The sequence below is a fragment of the Melanerpes formicivorus genome, unplaced genomic scaffold (assembly GCF_026170545.1).
Source record: "Melanerpes formicivorus ecotype bairdi unplaced genomic scaffold, bMelFor1.0.p_v2 SCAF_4, whole genome shotgun sequence".
NCBI lineage: Eukaryota > Metazoa > Chordata > Aves > Piciformes > Picidae > Melanerpes > Melanerpes formicivorus.
The window spans coordinates 29,735,707-29,759,878 of record NW_027142356.1 but is presented as its reverse complement, the minus strand read 5'-3'; the positions used below and the strand labels follow the sequence as shown (position 1 = coordinate 29,759,878).

The window sequence follows — 24,172 nt, the reverse complement described above, 5'->3', positions numbered from 1 at the left end:
GTGGCTCTCCAGTGGAAGCACACAGGACCACTCCATCAAAGCTGTTAAAATAAATACATAGATTTCATAGAAATTGTAGAAGCCACCTCAGGAGTTCAGGCATGTTAAAGGTCTCTTATGCTTTCTACTTTAAGATCAGTGGCTAGGGAACCTAGGATCTCCCTTGTAGAGACTCATCAGCTTTTCTCCAAATCGATACAATTTTGAGCAGGCAAAGGGCTGAGGCTTAATTTTGATCATGAAGTTATTGGTTATATCTTCCTGTTATCACCGAATTCTTTTTATTTCATGACTGTAAATAGTGTGTCAGGGTTTGTTTGGGTCTTTATTATTATTATTATTATTTTTATTATTATTATTTTATCTGGTTTTAAAGACCACGGAGTAGATGGAGCTGAACTGATGTCGGCTTGTAAGAGGCTTTTGCTTTTGTCTTACACAAGAGGCTGTCATGGAAACTTAGTAACCATGGGGTGAGAGGTAAAGCCCTGTTACTCATTAAAAACAGCTTTAAAAGGAGTAGATAAAAACAGCAACCTTCATATCACTTTTGCAGGCATTTTCCGGCATGGAAAATAATTGTAAATGACATACCTCAGCAATGAAGTAGAAATGGAGTTAATAGAAATTTTCTGGACAAACTTATTTTAGGCAAACCAAATGTTTGTTACAGATGATAGCTGGAAAGATTTCCCTTCCCCCACTACCCCCCCCTTTTTTTTTTTCTGCCACAGGAAACCTCCCCACTTGTAACCTTTCCAGCATGAAGAAACACAGAAAAAGAAATCAACCCTCCCCTCACAAATATAAAGGAAGCATATTTGAAAGAACTTAAAAATATTATCTTTGTAAATAATGATATAACTTTTAATAATAAATAACTCAGGTCCCTCTAAAAAGCTTGGCAAGTTCTATTTTTTTAAACTTTTGAGGTGTTATCAGTTGCATTTGCACAGGCTAGGATAACTACTATGAAGCGTGCCTTGTTACCTGCCTAAGCTGTAATTAGAAGGAAACGTATATAGTTGATAGTATGCTACCATACATTTGACTCAGACATAAACTGCTGTCAGAAATGGAATACTTTTAAAGCTTGCTTCAGTTTGGGATGTGAGTTCCATCAGCCTCGTGGAAAAGCAGATTATGATGTTATCCCATAGCCTACATCTCCAATAAAACACAATGCTTAATAATTTGGTTTCTATCTACTTGCTCCCACTGAAATGTTTGTAACTTCATGCCTCTGATGAAGTGTCCTCACACCTTGACTGACCTGTGGTGCCTTCCTCTTGCTCCTTCCCAAGCTGCAGTATGGAGCCACATCTGATGCTCTTTTCCCAGGTCTCTGGGGAGATGTGAGACTGCTTCATGTCAGTCTTGGCAAGATGTGGCATTGCACTGTATTTTCATTTACAGATTAAGTGTTAGTTTTAATTTCGATTTTCTTGGGTATTTCTAGTGTACTTTACTAACTTTTCTATCTAAATTTCTCATTTATTCTGTATTCAAGGTGTGGATTTGGGTCAAAAAAGTATGTGTGTGTTTTTTTCTCTAGAGAGTACGGCTTTAAATAGTTACTTGCCTTCTCCAAGTCATCGTCAAAACTGATTTGAGACTTGGGGACAGCGCTGTGAGTCATTGCTCCAAGCATCTTCTTTAGACCCATGGGAATATTTGGAATGCAACAAATGATAGCTTGTAGCTGTTCAGGATATGCTTAATACTATGTTAAACAACTCATCCTTGGGTCAAGATAACTAGTAGGAAGCTGTGCAACTAGGCCTTCTTCTTGTTACCTGTGAAATGCAGGTTCGCAGGTTTATTCTTCGTGCCTATTAGTCTGATACTCTATGATTATTTTTAACAGGCTGCATTACATTTCTCTTACAGAAGGTCAGGATGTGAGGTATTTTATCTTTCTGAGTACAAAATTCAAGAAAATTATTAAGTAATAATGGAGAGAGTTGGTAAGTGATAATTTTATCTTAATCAATACAATATTCTGTAGGAACTAGCTTCAGTAATCTGCTCACACCATGACAAGCAAACTATATTTATATTTTAAGAAATAGGAAGTCCTCAGACTTCCTTAGCTTTCAGTCCTCAGGAATTATCCTCTCATAGCATTATATGAATAGCCTACATTACTGTTGAGCTCTATGAAGATTCTTTCTCTGTCTTACATGTTAATGGTCATTTTATGTAGATTAGCACACAGATTGCACTACTTTTACTTTTTTTGTGGCAACCTGGACATTTATTCTCAGAACCACTAAAATGCTAATTACTTTATCTTGACATAGATAAGATTGCTGCTGGCATTTGATGAATCCTTTTATGGATGCTATTACGCCTTCTCAAGCCCCATCAGAGCTGCACAAACTGTAAAACCATGTTGTGATTTATTTATTTTTTTTTCTTTTTGAGCCTGTCAAAAGTTGTTTGTTACAGTCAGCTGCAAAGTCCTGAGTTTCAGGGCAAAGTAGCATGTGCTGTGCAGAGCACCATCGAGGGATTGCAATGGTTCACTGGGACTCCGGTCCTGCACGCACTTTTGTTCATTTTTAACTTCTGTGAAGTACATGGGCAGCCACGTGGATATGCTTTCATAAAGGTACATCTAGTTATGGAAAACTCCACAGCCTCTTGTCCTGCATCTGTGAGGCTGCATCTGTGAGACAAGTCAGAGACAACAGCAGAGCAGCTTTTAATCAGTTTGTCATTTAGACTTCCGCAGTACTTTCTTTCAGTCTGTGCAGGGGTCACAAATGAACCTCATCTGGAGTATTGTGGCCAGGTCTGGAGCCCTCAATATAGGAAGGACACAGCTGACAGAGCAGGTCCAGAGGAGGGCCACGAAAATGGTCAGGGGGTTGGAGCACCTCTGCTGTAAGGACAGGCTGAGGGAGCTGGGGTTGTTCAGCCTGGAGAAGAGAAGGCTCTGGGGAGACCTAATAGTGGCCTTCCAGTAGCTTAAAGGGGCCTACAAGAATGATGGAGAGAAACTGTTTGCAAAGGCCTGCAGTGACAGGATGGGGGGCAATGGCTTCAAACTAGAGAAGAGTAGATTTAAATTGGATGTTAGGAACAGGTACTTTACCATGAGGGTAGTGGAACACAGGAACAAGTTGCTCGGGGACCCATCCCTGGAGATATTCAAGGTGAGGATCAACAGGGCTCTGGGCAACCTGACCTAGTTGAGGATGCCTTTGCTTCCTGCAGAGGGGGCTGGACTAGGTGGTGACCTTTGGAGGTCTCTTCCAACCCAGACCATTCTATGGTTCTATGATTCTATGATTCTATGATTCTATGATTGATTCTATTATTTGTCCAGTTGTTGGTTTGGGTTTTTTTTCATTTAAAATTCCCTGAGCATGAGTTTCTGCACAACTGTATGAAAAGATGTTCACACACTTTTGACACTGTAAGAGAAAGTCTTAAAAGAAGGGTTTTCCTTTATGTAGGGGTTAAAAATAGTTTTCCAGTTCATTCCCTCTGACATGGTCTACTATTTTATGTCAAGAAGAAAATTCTGATCAATTTCTTTATGGAAAGAATGCATTGTGATAGTCCTTGGGGTACGCAGAGAACTGTTGCATGAGGCACTTCAGTTTAATCCAAATATGATATAGTTGCTAAGGAGCAGGAAAGAATTCTCTAAATCCAGAACCTAAGCTATAAAGTAGTGTTGTTGGTCAAGACAGTTGGAGTTGTAACTGGAATCAAACTGGGAGCCAAAGTGTCCCACACAACTTAGAAGTACCACAGCTCTTCCTGGAAAGAAACAATTTCCTCTGAAAGAAGATGGGTATGCTATTTTATGGAGCTACCTCCAGACAGCACTCAGTCTTGTCCTAAGTGCCTCAGGTGTGGCAACCTTCACTGGTACCCCACCAGTTCCTGTACCTTCATGAACATCTCTTCAATGTTGCTGTCACACCCCTTGAGGCACACAAATGCACCTTGCAGCTAAATCTACAAAATAGTCACTCCACTGGTCAGCAACATGCTCCTGTAGTTTCAAATATGCATGACTGAAAACACACACGAAACTCTGAGTGTCCAAAGCACCTCTGAACCAAACACTATGTAGTGTGGTCATACTGATTTAGCCCCCAGTGCTCTAGATCAAGGCTGGATAGATGCAGGCTATTTTATTTCCCTAGTCAGTGTACTCTCTGCCTCTTGGCTGAGTGCCAGGGATGGTTCTATGTTTGAGTGCCTTTAACAATGCAGTTGCTCTGTGCTCCTGTTCCCAGGATTAAGTTTTAGAAAGCCAGATGACTCTAGCACACCTCCTATCAGTCTTTGTAATGATCCATAAGTCTACCAATGTTTCTGGGGATGAATCGTTGTCACAGCTAGGTGGTAGCTCTGAAGGAGCCAGGTGTGCTTGCCAGTGACTTTCTTGCTCTGTGGATGTCAGCACAGTTTCTACTGGTAATTTAAAGAATGGGGATGAAATTTAAAACTGATTTATATAAGCCTTGAAGGATTTGAAGTTTTAGTGTCTGCAACAAACCTGTACTATAATAAGGTCAAGAATAAAAATGAAGAGAGGCAGAAAGCAAAGAGGGATCTGGTTAATACTAAATCTGGCTTACTGTAATCTTATTTCTGGCATTTTCCATAAAAGGAAAATCTACTTCTGAAGAGGCAATCCCAGAGAAGCTGATGCCTCAGAATTAGAAATGGTACCAAGGAAAGGTTTGGAGATGCTGTAGTTACATGGATGAACGGCTCATTTTCCATTTTTCAGTGAGATGTACTGGAAGTAGACTTTTGCAAACTCTAGAAACCTTATGGTGCACTCAGTGGATTCTTTTAGGCTGTATATTAGATGAAGTAGTTAAATATGGTGATTGTGATATATGTTATATGTTATGGCACTTGCAGACAAACGACAGAAGTAACATTCATGTTTATATTTCTGTTCTGTTTGGGGAGTAAATCCCTGTAAGATGTAGTGATGGTGCTCTGTTGTGAAATAATAAGAGTTTTAGGTTTGTTTTTTTCTTCTTAAGTGTACAGTGAATGAAGCTGAAATAATGCTAGAAGCTGCAGTAGGTACTGAGTAAAGATCCAGAAGAAAAATGTGGCACCACATCCTGGTCTCCAAACTGGTGACACATGGGTTTGATGGGTGGACCACTAGATGGATAAGGAACTGGCTTGATGGCCGCACCCAAAGAGTGGCTGTCAATGGCTCCATGTCCCAGTGGAGGCCAGTGACAAGCCGAGTCCCTCAGGGATCAGCCCTGGGACCTGTCTTGTCCAACATCTTTGTGGGTGACATGGACAGTGGCATTGAGTGCACCCTCAGCAAGTTTGCTGATGACACCAAGCTGTGTGGTGCAGCAGACACGCTGGAGGGAAGGGAGGCCATCCAGAGGGACCTTGACAGGCTGGAGAGGTGGGCACAAGCCAACCTCATGAAGTTCAACAAGAGCAAGTGCAGGGTCCTGCATCTGGGTCAAGGCAATCCCAGGCACAAATCCAGGCTGGGCAGTGACTGGCTGGAAAGTAGCCCTGAGGAGAGAGACTTGGGGGTGCTGGTGGACAAAAAGCTCAACAGGAGCTCTCAATGTGCACTTGCAGCCCGCAAAGCCAATCAGATCCTGGGCTGCATCAGGAGAAGTGTGGCTAGCAGGTCGAGGGAGGTGATCCTCCCCCTCTACTCAGCCCTGGTGAGACCCCACCTGGAGTACTGTGTCCAGTTCTGGAGCCCCTATTACAAGAGGGATGTGGAGGTGCTGGAACATGTCCAGAGAAGGGCCACAAGGATGATCAGAGGGCTGGAGCACCTCTCCTATGAGGACAGACTGAAGGAGTTGGGGCTGTTCAGTCTGCAGAAGAGAAGGCTCCGAGGTGACCTAATTGTGGCCTTCCAGTATGTGAAGGGGGCCTACAGGATGTCTGGGGAAGGACTTCTGAGGATCTCAGGTAGTGATAGGACTAGGGGGAATGGAATGAAGCTGGAGGTGGGGAGATTCAGGCTAGATGTGAGGAGGAGGTTCTTCACCATGAGAGTCGTGAAGCCCTGGAATGTGTTGTCCAGGGAGGTGGTTGAGGCCCCGTCCCTGGAGGTGTTTAAGACCAGGCTGGATGAGGCTCTGGGCAGCCTGATCTAGTGTAGGGTGTCCCTGCCCATGGCAGGGGGGTTGGAACTAGATGATCATTGTGGTCCCTTCCAACCCTGAATGAAACTATGAAACTATGAAACCCTTAAAATACTGTGGTGTTGCAGCTGTGTATTGTTGGGAGGGGAAGGGTTAGTCCATTCTGTCAGTAATGTCTACTTCTTCCTGTTTCCTAATTCAAAGTCAATCCTGACCCCAATGATCTAATTTGGAATTTTGCTGTTGGATTCAGTTAACCAGGTTTGTGTATTTAGTACCAAGAATTGTTTGCCTTGCTCTGTGTCCTGGATGGCTTCTGTGTTAATTCTGCACAGTGTAAAGGTGTTGAAATGCGTGTACATACAAATGCAAACAATGCAGGTATACAAAATACAGATGGAATATTTAATAGGTATTTTGAAGATTGTATAGAAATATCTATGATTGCAAGGAATTAATATGTTTATAGGAGTGCAAATCTGAAAGTAAAACTGATTTCTTAAGCTTGTTCTGTTTTCGTGGAAATGTGGAATTCCAATTGCCTTGTTTAAATATGAGCCCGTGCTCTGCTATTACCACGTCTATATGGCTTGAATACTCTTCAGTTCCATGGATAAACTTAGGAAGTACTTGACAGTAGTATTTGGGTTTGCTCTTTTTTTCTGCTTTTCAGTTTGTTGGTTTTGGAGTGTTTTTTTTTAGACAGTGCTTCCAGCCCCATGAGTGACATAAATTCTTAGATCAATCCTTGTGATGGGTTGAAAATTCCCCCCAACATTAAATTTTGCTAGAACAGCTCAGTTGGAAGCAAATGAAGCTATAGTTACAAGCAAAACTACAATCTACAATGGAATGCAATGAATATGTACAAAATACACAGTATTTACAGGTATTTACAATTAATAAAGAGCACAAGAACCCCCCTGGCCAAAGATCAGGGGAGCTGCAACAGCTTCTTCCTCCCCTGCTCCCCTTCCTTACCCCCCTGTACACAAAAAGGGACACAGGAAAAGGGCAGAGAAGTTGTTGTTAATACTAGTCACAACAAAGCAGTGCAGCCAAGGTCAAGCAGAAGTGAGTTAGTCTCTCCCAGAGCAAAGAAGCGAAAAGAGAGAAAGATTGTTTTCATTACTAGCTTACGTTTGTTATCTCTCCAATGAGATTGTTTAGAACTATCATTATTTTTGTTTTTACACACTGTAGTGATTTATTTACATTTTACCACTTTCTGTTTAAGATAGCCTGAAACTTCCACTACTCAATAGAGTGCATCATCATTAATCTGGCAGGAATCTACCAGAAAGCAGCTGAAGCAGAACACCAATGCCAGGCTAGCCACACAGTCAGCTTTTCTGCAGGGGTATCCTGTCCTCATACTGTGATGAAGGAAGGGTAGCTTTCAGAAGTCAAGTAGAAATGGAGTCCTTGTATTCAACACATTATGAAGCAATTACAGCTTCTAATATTTTTAATGTTTTTTAAGTGGGAGGGATGCTTTCCACAATTAAGCAATAAATCACTTAAGTTATGTGTTAGAAACAATTCCTACGTGGTTAGAAATGGTTCAGAACTGGTCTTGAGGATGTTAACTAAAATCCACATGAGTAATTCTCAATTCATCCATGGACATGCTAGGAAGTAATGGTTTGGGGGCAAAATGCCTAGATACTATCAAGGATTAGAATGAAGCTCCTTAAAAACTAATTTCCATACAAGAAAGCTAACCTGTTTAGCAGATTGCATGTCTAGCATAACTTCTTGTTTCTGTCTTCTGACTGGGTATCCACTTCAATAAAGTTTACATTTACACAGATGAGGTCAGCACAAGGGGAAGAATGAGTACTGTTATCATAGCTTCAATGACGCTTCAATGAAGCTTCAATGCAAACAACCTTTTCTCACACCTTTTTGCACTTTAAGAAGAGAAGAGCTTGGGACAATGTAAGAAATTACATCTGGACTCCTGGTCTTGAAACATAGCCCACCCCCATGGAGCACACTCTTCTTGGAGGTATTTGTTCTTGGATCTGGGAGAGCAGAGGAAAGGTTGTTGTCATCACTTACGTGTGGCCATAGAAAGCAGGACTTTTCATGAGGGAAGCAAAATGACCCTTGTCTCCTCCTGTAGCATTGGCAGACTTTATACTCAAGGAAAACTAAAAGCTAAGAGCAATTTGCAGGGGGCTGCCACAGTACAGGACTTTTTAATGATGAGAAGTGTAGGGCTTTTATCTGGAAGATTCATAGTTTCAGTGTTCTCTGAATGAAGAAGGAGATACTGAAACACAAGTGTTCTAAGAGGAACAATATGCCTTGAAGAATGCTGACTAGAAATGCTACTGCATGTTTGAGGTGGGGTTGTCTGACGTTGTAATTAATAAAGATACAGCTGTATATTTTTCCATTAGGGTTTGGTTTATTCTGGAAGCTGATTTTTTGTTCTTTTTTAAATGAGGATTGTTTATTAGTTGTGTCACAGGAATATTTGGATTGTTTCAAGTCCATTCTTGATCATTTTTACATTGCAAGTTGTATAAAGGAGAGCAAGATACATGGCGCATATGCCCCAGTTCAACAGAACGGCTCCTAGCTAGGCTGTAAATATACTGTCTTCTGTGTTTTTCAGGTCTCAAAGCATTTCAAAGGATCCTTCAATATGCTTCAAAATAAGCTTATTTTTTACAAGGGCAGTGGGAAATCTTTGCTTTTGCAGTGGGAGACTAAGTTTGGCATCCCTAATTTTGCTTTTCCTTCAGGATGTGTAAAAGGAGTTGCTGGGGGGGCATGTGGTGGGTACCTTAACTACAGTGTGCATCTTGAATGCAAGCCCAGAGGTGTGTTTAAATGTAGAAAACGGCATTCCAGTTGGATTTTGTGTCGTGAAGAGAGGTGGATATGATTTATCATTACAGCAGCAGCAGCAGCATGACTTTGTCTCCCTCTCTGCCGTCGCTGGGCAAATAGCTGGCCAGCTCTCAGTCCTCCAATCACCCATGCTGCCTAGCCTCCACCCCTCAGGACCAACCACTTACTTGCACACCACCTACAGCTGGCTTTGAAAGCAAATATTTTAATAAAATCACTTTCAGTCAGTACTCTTCTATTTAAGAGAGCAGAGTTTGGGGACTGGATAAGAGGAGCAGAAACCTGTCCAGCGGAAGTTGCTCTGAATCAGGTTTGTAATGAAATTTACTACTGAAAGAAGTAACTTGAAAGCAATGTAGTTTATCATAGAAACTTTGCCTTTAACATATGTGCTTTTCGAGTAGCAAGAGCTGTGCTACGCAGGATGATATTTAGTTTATATTACAGCATTATTGTGTCTCTGGCAAAGTGAAAATTACAGTGTTAGTATCTAGGAAATGCAAGTTTATGTTTTCTTTCCCAGTCTGATGGGAAGTTGTTTCTGCTGTTGGATGATAGAGCTTTCCTTTTAAGTTTCCTACATACTAGACTTCCGTTACAGGTGTCGCTTTCCAATTTTAGGACTTTAAGTATTACTTAAATACACTACTTCAAGTATTCCAAGGCATCAAGAGTTTTGTGAGCCTTGGGCATGAAAACATTTAGGAGACTTGCAGTAAAATCGTGTATTGTCTGTGCATGTCGGTACACATATGCACAAATCATAGACTAAACATATACCTAGTTTTGCTTTAATTTCGTGTATTATTGCACTAGATCTATCAATGCAATATTGCAGTTTTGAATAAGGCTAAAGGAACTTGAGCAAGAATGTGGTTTATTTTTTTCTCATAAATAAATTCTACAGATGGAAAATATAAAATATAAACTTACTCTTTTTTTTTCAGGAAAATGAGGTAGAACGAAGATAGTTAATTAATCTGTATATAGTCAGTATCTATTTACATTTTCCCATTTTTGATATGTTACAAACTTCATTGGAGTATTTTTCTCTCTAAGTGGTATGCTGTTTAAAATGTTAAGCTGCTCCAACTAAAATTTATAGTATAATATCTCAATAGTATATAACATCCCTGTCACTTCAGGAGTCTTTAAACATACATCTCAATGGCAGTGTGAAAACTTTCAGAGGTTTTACATTGCTTTATAAAAGTGCTTAGGCCACTTATTTTATATAATTAAGTAAAAATGCTATTTTAATGGAAGACCGTGGTGATAACATGATATAAGCTACTTTATTTACTCCAATATCCACCTTTTGATTGTGTTTTCTTTTGGATCACGAAGTTGTTAGGTTATTTTTACATGGAAAATACTTTGGAAAAAAATGGTAGATTTTACATGGTTGAGAAGCAGTCCAAGCAGTTTTAAAGAGAAATACAAGCTTTGCAGAGGGAGACTTTTCTCTTGCATTGCGTTTGTAGTTATAAGTTATATGACACTAAACTTTTTCTGCTAGAAGAGGGCTGATAATAGGTGTCCGTTAAATGTTCCTAATCATCCATCTGAATGGATGAGTTGGTATGAATTGTAATGCTGAACTCAACTACTTGGGTTAGGATGCAGATGTGTGGTGATCAAGCAGTAAATGATCTGGTTTACAATAGGCAAGGAAAGAATGAAATTAAGAAGGGTCTATCAGCAGCACTAGCTGCTGATAAAAAAAAAACCAATAGATGGAAAAAACCCCTAAGACTATGAAGAACAAAAGGGACTGGAGAACTATCTGTTCTTATTCAGGTATAGTGACACCATGGATGTCTGTTAGACATGAAGAAGTTGTGGGGATTTCCCCCTCCCCTCCATGTTAGATAGACTTGCCTAATCCTTTCCTGTCTGAAGTCCTCTCCTGTCTATCTCTGTTGCATGCTGTTGAAAGGGTAAAACTGTAAACCACAATGTGGACAGCATTGCAATTCTTTCTAGGAATGCATTTAAGGAAGGAGGGGGCTTGAGTGCAGGCTGAACATTGGTCCTGAAGTTATAAGGCAGTTGAACTCGGGCCTCCCTTTTCCGGAGGTGTGTTGAAGATATTCCATGTTATAGAGTAATCTGTAGCTAAAGGAAAACACAGTTCCAAACAGACCTCAGCAAGTGCAGTGATCCAGCGCTTCTGCTCCAGACTTGCCACCTCAGTTGTACACAGTGGAAGGAACGTGGCAAGGTTGCAAACAGGCTTCACACAGGTGTTTGCTTGTGATAAGTGTTTCTGTAAAGCAGACTTCACCGAAGCGGTTTGAATGCATGGGAGGAGCAACAAGTTGAGTCTGCCCCTCACCTCAGTTAGAAACAACAGCACACTTGGTGAGTACAAGGGCATTTTCCTTTTTAGTTTCTTACCACTATTTCCCTATGCTTAAACACTGTGTGAGCTCAGTATTCAATGTTTACTCCATTTAAACTGCATGAAAACTCTGTCCACCCTGCCTGACTGATCACGCTTTCAGGCTACATGCCTAGAGCTGTTGTTCAAATGCAAGCAGCTATCCAAGACTGCCCTAAGAAACACAGGACAAGTGCCTCAGAGATGCCTCAGAAGCACTGTGAACTTGGTCAGCAGTGAAGCATTGAGTGCTCACTTCCTTCTTGATTGATTACCCAATATGTTATGAAAAACCTCACTTCCCAAACTGTCACGTGGGCCTCCCCAGGAAGGCTCAGGTCAGAGCTGGAACTCATCGGCTGTGCAGGATGTTAGCAGGAGCCTGGGACAGTACTGGTGGAGGTCATGGCAACACAGACAAAGATAAAGCAACAGTCTACCAGGACAAGGCAAGCTTGGACTGCATTGGATAAAGGAGGAAATAAAAAGCAATTAAGAAAATGCTGAGACCTGATGGTCAAAAAGTAGAAGAGATCATGTTCTTTTCATGTTCACTTACTGTAGTTCCTGTCCCTTTTTGTCCTAAAAATGAAAAGAAAAGGAAAGGAAATGGTGAGATTTGCCCATCTTGCCAGCTCGGGAATAAAGAGCCTTTTTAAGCGTGTGGTTGCGATCAGTGTAAGCTTATCTTCGACAATGCTGCCACCAAAAGGCACAGCCAGCTGTTACTGTCACTGTTTCTGTGGGTAAGGATTTGAGCGTGAGACACACTTGGCCACGGCTTTATGATCAACTGTGCTTGTGAGTCAGCACTGAGTCAGAGCCCAGGTTGTTCTCTTGCATTAAAGGACCTGTGTTATTTGCCAGTGATTTCTGAGGACATTTTGTCATCACTTACCTATATGCCATTTGGTCTTGCGTGGAGGCCAAACATCCTCATAAGCTCATCAGTTCTTCCAGCCACACATTCCTATCAACTATGAAGTGATCGATACCAAACTCTTGGGATGTCTGGGCCAAATATGAAAGGGGGTCATGTCTGAGGTACAATGCTGTTGCCACAGATCTGGATTACTACCTGGTGTGCAAAAGACAGTTGACACACAGAGTTGAGGTAATTGGTTTGTGGCAGTTCTGTGCAGAAAAGGGTGCATGCTCAGAGAGTAAGGAGCTTATTTAGGTAGGGGGCTTCCCTAGCTAGGAGGTGTGGGTTTTCACATGGTAGTGACATTATAATGAGATGAGTTCAACATCAGGGCACCAGTATGGGGGACTTTACTGACTTTTCCAAACAACATTTATCCTCATTATTTATGGAGCTTCCAGCTATTTATCCTTGACAAGGTTCCTCTAGAACCCATTATTTCAGTATACTCTTACCTTATAGTAGGCAGCATTAGCGTAACTTCATCAACTCCTCTTTCTGAGACCATCTTAACGTAAGGTAAGCAATGTCAGACTAACTTTTAAACAATCAGTCATCAATGCTTGCGCTTGGTACACACCAACAGGAGTTGTAAAGCAGTGTTCAGACACTGTTTATTATGCTTGTGTGCATATTAAAAACATAGGAATATTGTAGAACATTCTGGATTGCAGTCATCATCTTAAATGGATGTGTGTTCATCATCTGTTGACACAAAGTGTGTGTCTAGAACTTTGTCTGTAGTTGTGCTCCAGTTTTTAAAGGCTTAGGAAGAAAGAGTGGGTTTGAATCAGAACAGGTATTTTGTTTTAGTGGCTTGTGGCTAGGAAAAAATAGCCTACTGTCCTGTCCACAAGAATCAGAGAAAGCAAGAGCATAGAAATCTGTCCTATTTTGTCACAAGACACTGTGACAGGTGACTTCACAACCTTTAGGACTTGTACGAAACTGCAGAGGAGCAGAGAAATCTGAGATACTGTTTGGATAACAAAGGTTTGGAAGTGTTTAGTTGTCCAGGTACAAGGTCTGACAGTGTAGTTTTTCTGTCAATGAAATATCAAATGAACTGTCATTTGGGGGGAGGGAGAGTAATTCCTTCAAACAATACCATGTTTTTGCAACATTGAAAATGCTAAGGTGAAGGACATTGTGAAGACCATTGCTGCCTGTCACCATGGGCTACAGCCTAACAAGTATATTAATATAACATCCTAACTGACTGCTACAGCTAAAAACAATCAGACCCCATTGTGAACTTGAGAATACTTGTCAAAGTACAAACCAGCTTTGGGGGAGTGGAGTGCCTCAGACTGAGGCCCAAAAAAAGGCTTCTTTTACTCAAGTGTTCAAGAGCTAGAGCAGGGGATTTGGGCTGGACCATTCAATGATGATTCTCTTTGGAAGAGTTTATGGATCTTTTCAGTCTTCCCACACACACATCATCTTAGTTCTAAAACTGATGCATGAATCTCTTCAGTAGCTGGAGACTATGCAACATGGGTAGATACTTAACTCTGAGAGTCTGGTGGACTGAAAGAACTGCCTAATTGCAGAAGGACTTGGGAAACTTGACTGTCTCACCTCCTTCCACTGTACTGGTGCAGTTATCACCTTTCTAGGGGGCATTAAGCATCACTTGCCAGAGCTATTCAGTTCCATTCACTATCCTTTATCAACTTCCTTTTTCTTGAAAGGGAATGGAGACCTTTCTTCTTTAAGAATTCTCTTTGAAGACAGAAGTGGCCTGTCTGAGTGTACCTGGGGAGCTATTAGAGCAATAGGGAGAAAATGTTTCTGCACAGACACCTCTTTGTTTGTCATACCCAAGGGCAGTTCTCTTGCTTCTAACTCTTTGTTCTAGGATCAAACACTGTTAAGTGAGCTATCCACCTTGATGTAAAGTCATTGCTGTTAGTGGATTGAGCTATTGTAGGTACAAATGCCCTTTAATGCTCTAGGAAACTGCTACAGACAGGGAGGAATCTATCAGCTTATCTAAATGAAAATGAGTCTCAGTTACCAGGAGGGTTCCACTTAACAAATCATGAGTGGAATATAGATGTTTATAGTAGGACTTGCAAAGACAATCCCTTATGGGAGATGGCAGAGGATATCACTTAATTCTTACCAAACTCTTAGTCATTAACAACACAATTAAAATAAATGCATAATGAAAGACTGAATTTGTACATTAATGCTGCCTCTTTGAGGTACTATTTTCTACTGAATGCCTGTGCCCTGCCTCCCAAGAGAATGCTTTGGACTCACAGTTACCTTTCTTTTAAACTGGGAAGTAGGCTCACTGCTGTTCCTCCTAGCAGGCACCAGTATCACAGGCCACAGAAATCCTGCCTACCTGCTGGACCTTGCTCACAAAGTCTGAGTTTGTGAGCAAGAGGTGATTGCACCTCACACTGCAAAGTGCACTCAGAAAATTGAAGAATTGCAATTGGCATCATATAAGCAGTTATCCCATCATGATTTGTTAGGTGATTGCTAGGGAGAGTTGTATGAAATTTCTGGTAAAGATAATTAGTTCTGGGGAAATTCGTCGGTGTGAGGGAGTATTTTAAATCTGCTTTCAAGCAGTTTTTATTGGAGCAAATACTAACAGCAAAAGCCATGTATTTCAAGGCAAAAGAAGATTGGTTTGGCTTTGTCAGAATGATATATTTTAGACCTTTTGCAGTTTTATAGCCTTAGTCTTGGAGTTTTAGGTCTTAAAAATCCTTATTTATGTTGGTAGTCATCCTTATCTTAAAAATCCTTATGATATATGAGATAATGAATGTTCTGCTGGTTCTGTTTTAGAAGTGGTTAAGAAGTGGTCACAAGCACACAAAGAGAAACAGTTTCTTATTTTTTTACAGCAGTGTAAAGATGATGGATCCTTTTCCTTGGGGAAGGAAGTCCTAAATAGTAAATTAGGAATACAGTGTCCCTAATTTGTTTCCCAGGGAAAAAAAGCACATGCCATCTTATTTAATGTCACAGGAGAGTGCAAATATGTTTTTTATTGGTTTTCACCAGTGTCTGTGTCGCCTTTTGTTATTTATTTCAGAGCTCTACATCCACCATGTTGCCCTGTGGACCAGCTTTGTCCTTTGTTCGGTGTCTGGTGCGGAAGAAGAATGTCAGTGGTGAAAGCCCTGAGGATTCCAAGTTGTGCCGATGCTTGTCAACACTGGACCTTGTAGCCCTGGGAGTAGGAAGTACCCTTGGTGCTGGTGTTTATGTCCTTGCTGGAGAAGTAGCCAAGTCTGATTCTGGACCTAGCATTGTTATTTCTTTCCTCATTGCTGCGCTGGCATCCGTGATGGCAGGTCTCTGCTATGCTGAATTTGGTGCTCGTGTTCCCAAGACTGGCTCTGCGTATTTGTATACTTACGTAACTGTTGGTGAACTCTGGGCTTTTATCACTGGTTGGAATCTCATTCTATCCTATGTTATAGGTAAGCTTAAGTACACAGGTCTCAAGGATTTCTGAGACAGCAGATACAAGATACCTATCTGGGTCTGTCCAGTGTGTCCAGTTCTGGGCCTGTCAATTTAAGAAGGATATTGAGACACTTGAATGTGTCCAGAGAAGGGCAACGAGGCTGGTGAGAGGCCTTGAGCACAAGCCCTATGAAGAGAGGCTGAGGGAGCTGGGATTGTTTAGCCTGGAGAAGAGGAGGCTCAGGGAAGACCTTATTGCTGTCTACAACTACCTAAAAGGAGGTTGTAGCCAGGTGGGGGTTGGTCTCTTCTCCCAGGCAACCAGCACTAGAACAAGAGGATACAGTCTCAAGCTGCACCAGGGGAAGTGTAGGCTGGAGGTGATGAGAAAGTTCTTCACAGAAAGAGTTATTTGCCATTGGAATGTGCTGCCCAGGTGGTGGTGGAGTCACCATCCCTAGAGGTGTTCAAAAAAGGATTGGACGTGGCACTTGAAGCCATGGTTTAATTAGTCATGAGATGTTGAGTGATGGGTTGGACTTGATGATCTCTGAGGTATTTACCAACCATAGTGATTCTATGATTTTATGAAGGTACCTCAAGTGTAGCAAGAGCCTGGAGTGGCACCTTTGATGAACTTCTTGGAAAACAGATCAGTCATTTCTTCAGAACCTACTTCAAAATGAATTACTCTGGGCTAGCAGAGTATCCTGACGTCTTTGCTGTATTCCTTATATTGCTGTTATCAGGTAAGACAATACACGGCTTACAGAATGCTTAACTGTGATTTGTGTTTTACCAGAAGCTGAGACATGAAAAAAAAAAAAATCACTTATCAGTATGTTATAAAACCCATGGTGCAGGAAAATTATACAGTTGTGTGGGTGTTATGGCTTTATCACTAGTAAATGCTTTCAGAGGGACCCTGAGGTTAAGCTCTGTAGTTTGGTGATGTGACCTGGCCTCCTGAAGTCACATATCATGCATGTGTCGGGCGTTTGGAAGGGGGTTTCTCCACTGTAAATTGTTAACTTATTCAGTATAAAATAAATTCACCCTTTTTAAATCTTCAAAAGAGTTGTTTAGTCTAGAACTTGTTTCAGCTAAAGGGCACTTCAGCACAGTGACATGGCCCAACAGACCTGTCTGAATCTGAGTAAACCTTTCATGTCTACTCCACTCAGTTCTGTTTGGGTTTGGTTTTTTTTTTTTCATCTCTAGTTATATATGGTTTCTAAATCACAAAAATTTCTGCCATCTGTATGCTCTGTGAGGGATCAAAAGTACTGCAACATATTTGCATGTTTGCAGTTAACAGTTGCTTTCCGCAAGGAAATGTTCTTACTGCCATCAGAAGTGAAGGAAGCAGTAAGTGCATTCTGAAGTGTACAGTTTGTTTTCAGCCTTTGCTAGAAGCATCTCAAATATTCAGTAGATGTCTTGCCCAGATCTCAAATATTTGTCCTATTCAGTCTCTCTTTTGATCAAACAAAAGCAGGAACTTTTCTTCTCTGGGAGGTGAAGCTAAGTTACGTGGCTATAACTGCCTGCTCTGTTATTCTGAGTGGCTTTTTTGGATGCGATACTTGGGAAAACATTCCTGTTTAATTCCTAAAGCTATAATGGGCAACCAGTGCATCTGAAGCTTTTATTAGGTCTCTGTACATAAAAAGATGAGCTCCCACACTTAGGAAGTTTAGGGAGTTTACTGGACAAGGTTTAGTCCAGCATCCTGCCATGTTTGTGGCTCAGAGTTGCCTATATGACCAGTTCAGACCCATATGTCTTCAGGAAGGAAGGGAATGAGTTTGGTATATAACTAGAATAGACCTTTCTGTTTCACCTCTTCCAAAGGAAGGAGGAAAAACATAACATTTTGAAAAACAGAGCACTGAAACTCCACAAACTAAATCATAAAATGCTGGTATCATAGTATCATCCAGTAGTGTAGATGCTGCCATTGTTTATGCTTTCTCCCTTGTCACTTCTGCCTCCTAATGTAAGTAGAGATTTCTGACAGAAGAGGAAATGTTTCTCCTGTGACTTGCCACTGCTTCTGAGTTTTCATTTGTGTCCTGTCTTTTCATCCCCACCATCATTTCTACTTCACTTCTCTTGCACCCATGCTGCAAATGACCTCTCCAGGTCTCTGTGGTAAGCAGCTAAACACCAGTGAATGAACTGAGTGGAATTCACTGCTGCTGAGAGGAGGGGCAGTGGGGATGGATCAGGATTGTGTAGGCTTAGCATGATACAATAATTGGATTCTGAGCTGTGCAAAGCTGTATCATAGGAGTAGCAGATGATGCTTTACAGAAAATGGTATGTGCTAAGCACAAGAAAGTGCACAGAAATCTGGGTTAGGGTTAGGGATTTTAAATGTTTTTTTTCCCTACAGAAAGGTCTTTAAAAAAATGTACATGCTGTGTTTCTTACTGTATTAGGCTGAGACAGTGCCTTCTTGGGAAACACTGAGCTAAAGAAAGCATACTCCTCTTTCCAATAAAAATCCCACTGGTGAAGAAAACTTGAGCAGCTCATATGGCAGCTTCTGCATTTTGATAAGATAGCAAATGTCTCATTAGTGAGGTTAGAAACTTTTTAGACATTGTCTTGAGAGGCTTAAAAATTTCAGAGTTAATCTCTAAATAATGAGAGAAGGCATGTATGTGATCTTAGAGTGCAAAGAACCTGTGAAGGCTTTCCCATTGTATTTAATTTTTCCTTATCTGCTCATGGCCTGCTCTTCCATTAATTTGTTAGTACACTTAGAGTTGTAAAACATTGGATGATACGGCAGGATCCTGATGAAATAGCTTTCAGATTGTTTAAATACATTACTCTGCAGCCTGAGGCATGGGTAGGTTTTTTTCCTGTTTTCTAGAACCTTTATGTATCAGAGTGTACAAACAGGAGGCATGCAGTTCTTTTAAAGGTTCAGTTAATGGACTAGGAAATGACACTCTTAGTCTGTGATAGATATGCCCTGAAAAGCTTAGAGCATACAGATTGCATTATTAATCTAATATTTTTTTCTCATTAATCTAATGAGTACTTATTCAGTAAGGAATAGATTCTACCAATCTTAAGCATGGAACTTTTGTACCTATTTTTGCTTCATCATATAAATAAGATACATAAATTGGAATGTCAGAAAAGCAGCAAGTAACAATTTCTCAAAATGCTTTTTAATACTTAAAGAATTCAATTGAAGAAGCTTCCTGTGTTGTAGTTTCCAACAGGCTTGCTTGTTTCTGTCATGCTCTGAAAGAATCCAGTGAATTTGCACTACCTAGTGATGTTTTTGTGCACTATCTAGTGATGTTTTTTTCTGGTATTATTCACACTACTGCCTGTATATGTTCTTTAAAATGCTGTTTTATTAGTTTAAGAGGCCATTCACATCTCTAAAATATTTTTATCTTATAGGTCTTTTATCATTTGGTGTAAAAGAATCTGCGTGGGTGAACAAAATTTTCACTGCTATTAACATCCTGGTCCTACTCTTCGTTATGATTTCTGGTTTTGTGAAAGGAGATCCCGACAACTGGAAAATAAAGGAAGATTATCTCATAAACCTTACTGCATTAACAAGGTGATTTTGATTATTTATTTTTTAAGTCAGTTTACTTACTCATTCCAAACAATGTTACATTATACTTGCTTTGGTAGTATTGCAGGTAATTTATCAACTAATACCTCTGTTGCTTGAATGATGGAGCTCTTATTACCTTTAAAATACTTTAAATACTTTACAATGAATACTTTTAAATACTTTAAAATAACTTTAACATTTTTCTTCTTTGTAGTTTCCTTTTAAAAAAAACCACATCTATTTCATTACTATGGTCCCCAGTCATTTTAGAGGTTTACTGGCTCCTTGTCCTCAAGCCATAAAAAACATAATCTTAGCTCAATAGTGTTGCCCACAGCCACTTTAGGGGTTAGTGGCTTCATGTCCTCAAGCCATGCATTAACTGCAATATGTGAGTATGACAGCAAGAGTTGCCTACACCATTAGTGTTTTAATATGTTTTGCTGCAAAGAGAGTTAAGATGATGACAGTTAAGATGATACTTGGTTTGGGTATTACAGTATCACAGTATCACTTAGGTTGGAAAGGACCTCGAGGATCATCGAGTCCAACCTATCAACACAGACCCCATGACTAGACCATGGCACCAAGTGCCACGTCCAATCTCCCCTTGAACGCCTCCAGGGTCGATGACTCAACCACCTCCCTGGGCAACCCGTTCCAATGACGAATGACTCGCTCGGTGAAGAACTTCCTCCTCACCTCGAGTCTAAACCTCCCCTGGCTCAGCTTGAGACTGTGTCCTCTTGTTCTGGTGCTGGTTGCCTGGGAGAAGAGGCCAACCCCTTCCTTCCCCATTTACTCTAATTTTTGTCTTTCATACAAGCTTTGACAAAATAAAAAGGGTGCAGCTTGATAAGGCTGTAGTTTTTGACAGGAGTATTTTCCTGTGTTTTTCCAGAGTGGTAGGGTTGCAGGAGTTTGCAATAACAGCAACAATAATACATATTTCTCCTGTGTTTTTGTCTTTATAGGAATTGTTTATCCTGTGAGAATGAGACAAGTATATATGGGAGTGGTGGCTTTATGCCTTACGGTTTCACGGGAACATTGGCTGGTGCTGCAACCTGTTTTTATGCTTTTGTAGGATTTGACTGCATTGCAACAACTGGTATAGTATTTATATGTGTGTGCATATATGTGTAGGTATAAATGTATAACGTGCCTTTAAACAAACAAACAAACAAAACCACAAAGAATGTAATAATCTGTCTACTCTTCTTCCTTTGCTTTCTCCTAAACCTCCTCCAGTCCATGCAGAATGAGTCTGAATTCATTCCTGAATGTGGTTGTCATTCTGAGAGGGAGGAGGAAGTTTTATTTGTTTTATTCCTATTCTAAAGAAACCTAACTGCTGCTTTCTAAGACTGGGAAGTGCTTAGTATACAACTTTTTCTGCCCATATCACCTGCTTGCTTTAACAATTCTCTGAGATAGGTCCCTCTCCTAAAGGCTGGCTTCTATAAGGCTGATAGGGAATGAGAACATTGATTGTAGGTAACTAACTAGAGATGATGGGCTTTGAATACTGTTAACCACAGAATGTGTTTTATATCCTTTAGTTTGCCTCGATCTTTAAATGCTAATTCTGTCAACAAGCTATTGAGGCTTTTTTTTCCTGTGCCATTGTGCTTCTCTTATGTGGATTTTTAATACTTTTATTAGAAATCATAGAAACACAGAATCATAGAATGGTTTGGGTTGGAAGGGACCTCCAAAGCTCATCTAGTCCAACCCTCTTGCAGTAAGCTGGGACATCCTCAACTAGATCAGATTGCTGGAGCCTTGTTGAGCCTGACCTTGAATGTGTCCAGGGATGGGGCCTCAACTACCTCCCTGGACAACCTCTTCCAGTGCTCCACTACCCTCAGGGTAAAGAACTACCTCCTAACGTTCAATCTAAATCTACTTTTCTCTAATTTAAAACCATTGCACCTTGTCCTATCACTGCAGACTTAGATTAACAAATAATTTGACTTTGATGTTAGTTTTTACAGCTTAAGGTGGAAATGAGTAAGAATTTTTGGCGAGATTTTGTTTTTCCCTTTTTTTAGGGGAAGAGGTGAAGAATCCTCAGAAAGCCATGCCCATAGGAATTGTGGTATCCCTGCTTGTCTGCTTCATGGCCTATTTTGGAGTTTCAGCTGCACTGACACTTATGATGCCATACTATCTACTAGATGAGAAAAGTCCTCTGCCAGTAGCATTTGAATATGTTGGATGGGGTCCTGCAAAATATGTTGTAGCAGTGGGATCCCTCTGTGCTTTGTCTACAAGGTAAAGACATTGAAATACGAATTTTGTGGGGAAAAGCTGATGGATAATGTATGACATTCAAATAGATGTTCATGGATTCATGTTGAAGGCTCAGTTCCTGCAAAGGATTAGCTTAGACTTAAGCAGGTCTTTATCACAGTAAGTCCACAGTAAGTTCCTTCTTTTTTTAAACTGTACTGTTACTGAACTCCACCTCTTTGGCTTATTACCTAGAAGGTTTTTTAATTATTGTTATTATTGTTATAAAATATATCTTCAGACATATGGTCTGCAAGTTATTAACTCATAAAATAAACCTCATCCATTTTGTCATTTCTTGCTATCTACTCCCAGTGACTCAGTAGCTTTATGGGCTCTGTGTATTTGCAGGCAAAATTGAAGAGATGATTAACTAGCTCCACTCCTCATCTTCGTTGCCTCTCTCTGTTTTCCTCCAGTAGCCAGTCTGTCTTCTGACATCATCCCCTCCTGTGGTTTCTGTGTGGGTATTTGAGATGTAGATTATAGCTGTGAACATACTATAATTTATTCCCCTTTGTGAAACTGTGGATCTCACCTTAACTGTTATTTTGATGAAAAGGTCATGGTGGGCATGAGGTATGTTAGTATGTGTTCATATATATATATTACACTCCAATTGTAATGTGGTATAAACACTTTCATAGAATAGGACATTGCATGATCCTTGAATGTCATAGTTAGGCTGTTCACCCTGGGGTTACAGTTATTTTCTAACTAGTTATCATGGTCCCCCTCAGTTTGGAGGGGTTTACTGAGTTTGTCCTCTATATTGATAAATAGTAGAACTGATATATAAGCAGAAATTAATACTGGAAACCAAAATGAACTGGGATGGTAAAGTGCTTTTTCATAAGTTTGAACTGTTGGTCTCTTTTCCCAGTGTATTCTGAAAACCTTTTTTTACTTACATGCAGAGTTTAATCTCTCAGTCTATTGACTGAGAAGTCAGTTTAGAACAAAACAAAGGGAATTGTATTTCATATACCTAAGTATACCCTGGAATGGGTTGTCCAGGGAGGTGGTTGAGGCCTCGCCTCTGGAGGTGTTTAAGCCCAGGCTGGATGAGGCTCTGGCCAGCCTGATCTAGTGTGGGGTGTCCCTGCCCATGGCAGGGGGGTTGGAACTAGATGATCCTTGTGGTCCCTTCCAACCCTCACTGATACTATGATACTATGATACTAAGTTTAGAGGTATAATTAAGAAAAAATATTTAGGATCATTGCTTTTGGTCCATACAGTTACCTCTTCTTATGTTATGTGGGGAACTTGCTTCCTCAAAGTAAAAATGTTTGTTAATAGTTCTGCTATTTATGTGAATATAATTTAAGATGGGTAGGATAAATAAACATCACAAAGTCACAACAACCAACAAATTTGGCAGTGGATTTTAACAGTATCCTTTACTTGAAAAATCAGGTATCATTCTGATTCAGAAAAAGGTTCTTTCTTGGAAGGGACATCAAAATCAGTTCACTCCTTTGTGTCTAACCTTAATGCTTGTGTCTCACAAGCTTTACTGCAGGTAATAAGTATCTGTGATGTGCAAAAGCTGTGCCTTCTCTAAGTGCTACAGTGGGTTTCTTAAAGTAGGAAAGGCAACCATTCACCTGGTTAAAAACTCACGTGCTTGCTGCAGAGGTCATAATGGCTATAATTTTGCCTTTTTTTAATTTCAATGTTTTTTGGTTTTCTTAATTGTAATTACAATTGTTTTGCTTAGAGGGAAAGAAATTTGTTTAAAAAGGAGCTTCACTTTATCAACATTTTTAAAGCTTTCTGTGTTCTGCTAACACATTTCAACAAAAAAACCAAACCAACACCAAACCAAAATGAACCAATCTCATTAAAGCTTGGCTAGAGGTGCTTTAATTGAAAGAAATAATATCCCAAGTATAAATGTGTGGTGCTTACTTTGAATTACTGTTAATCAGCAGCCTCACATGGAAATCTAGAGTGTAAGAAATGCTGCTAATGCTAATTGATTTGCTGCTGCTGACTGACAGACTTTCTCCAGGAGTACTAAAGCTTAATTGCATAGATAGTGTGACCTGGAACATGTCCTGGTCCACTATGTCCTGGTCCACTAATACCCAAGAACTACAGTGATGGCAGAAGTTATTTTGCTAATCTGATTATCTAATTTAGAAAAAAAAATAAAGTAAAATCAAAGAATCCAACTTTACAGGGGAAAGGAATTTTGGTGTCTGATCTGTAGTCTCTTGGGCTATGAGGCTTTCTGGTTTTTGTCTTACAATCATAAATTTTGTTTCTATACATGCCATTAATTAACATTGTTTATCTTGTCCATGATACACTCTGCATGAACTGTGTTTGCCATGTTGCATGTGTTTGCTTTTTACTCAGTCTTCTTGGATCCATTTTCCCAATGCCACGTGTAATCTATGCTATGGCGAAGGATGGGTTGCTTTTCACATGTCTAGCTCAAATCAATTCCAAAACGAAGACCCCACTAGTTGCTACTCTATCGTCTGGTGCAGTAGCAGGTGAGACTAAGAGTTGATCCTTGTAAAGAAAGATGCACTGCTGAA

At 40.3% G+C, this 24,172-nt stretch overlaps 1 protein-coding gene across 3 annotated transcripts in view; it reads left to right on the top strand.

Moving 5' to 3' along the window:
• SLC7A2 (solute carrier family 7 member 2) overlaps positions 1-24,172 on the top strand; it is a 64,614-nt gene that overhangs the window by 25,283 nt on the left and 15,159 nt on the right. Inside the window, exons 1-7 of one of the 3 annotated variants that reach the window (XM_068137495.1) lie at positions 9,230-9,294; positions 15,354-15,744; positions 16,324-16,479; positions 19,160-19,325; positions 20,300-20,436; positions 21,380-21,602; positions 23,988-24,127. In XM_068137495.1, the coding sequence (XP_067993596.1) occupies positions 15,369-15,744; positions 16,324-16,479; positions 19,160-19,325; positions 20,300-20,436; positions 21,380-21,602; positions 23,988-24,127 (1,198 nt within the window). In that variant the 5' untranslated portion in view covers positions 9,230-9,294; positions 15,354-15,368. Of the gene's footprint in view, positions 1-9,229; positions 9,295-15,353; positions 15,745-16,323; positions 16,480-19,159; positions 19,326-20,299; positions 20,437-21,379; positions 21,603-23,987; positions 24,128-24,172 lie in introns of those variants that run through there. The other 2 variants (XM_068137497.1, XM_068137498.1) reach the window with 2 other exon arrangements.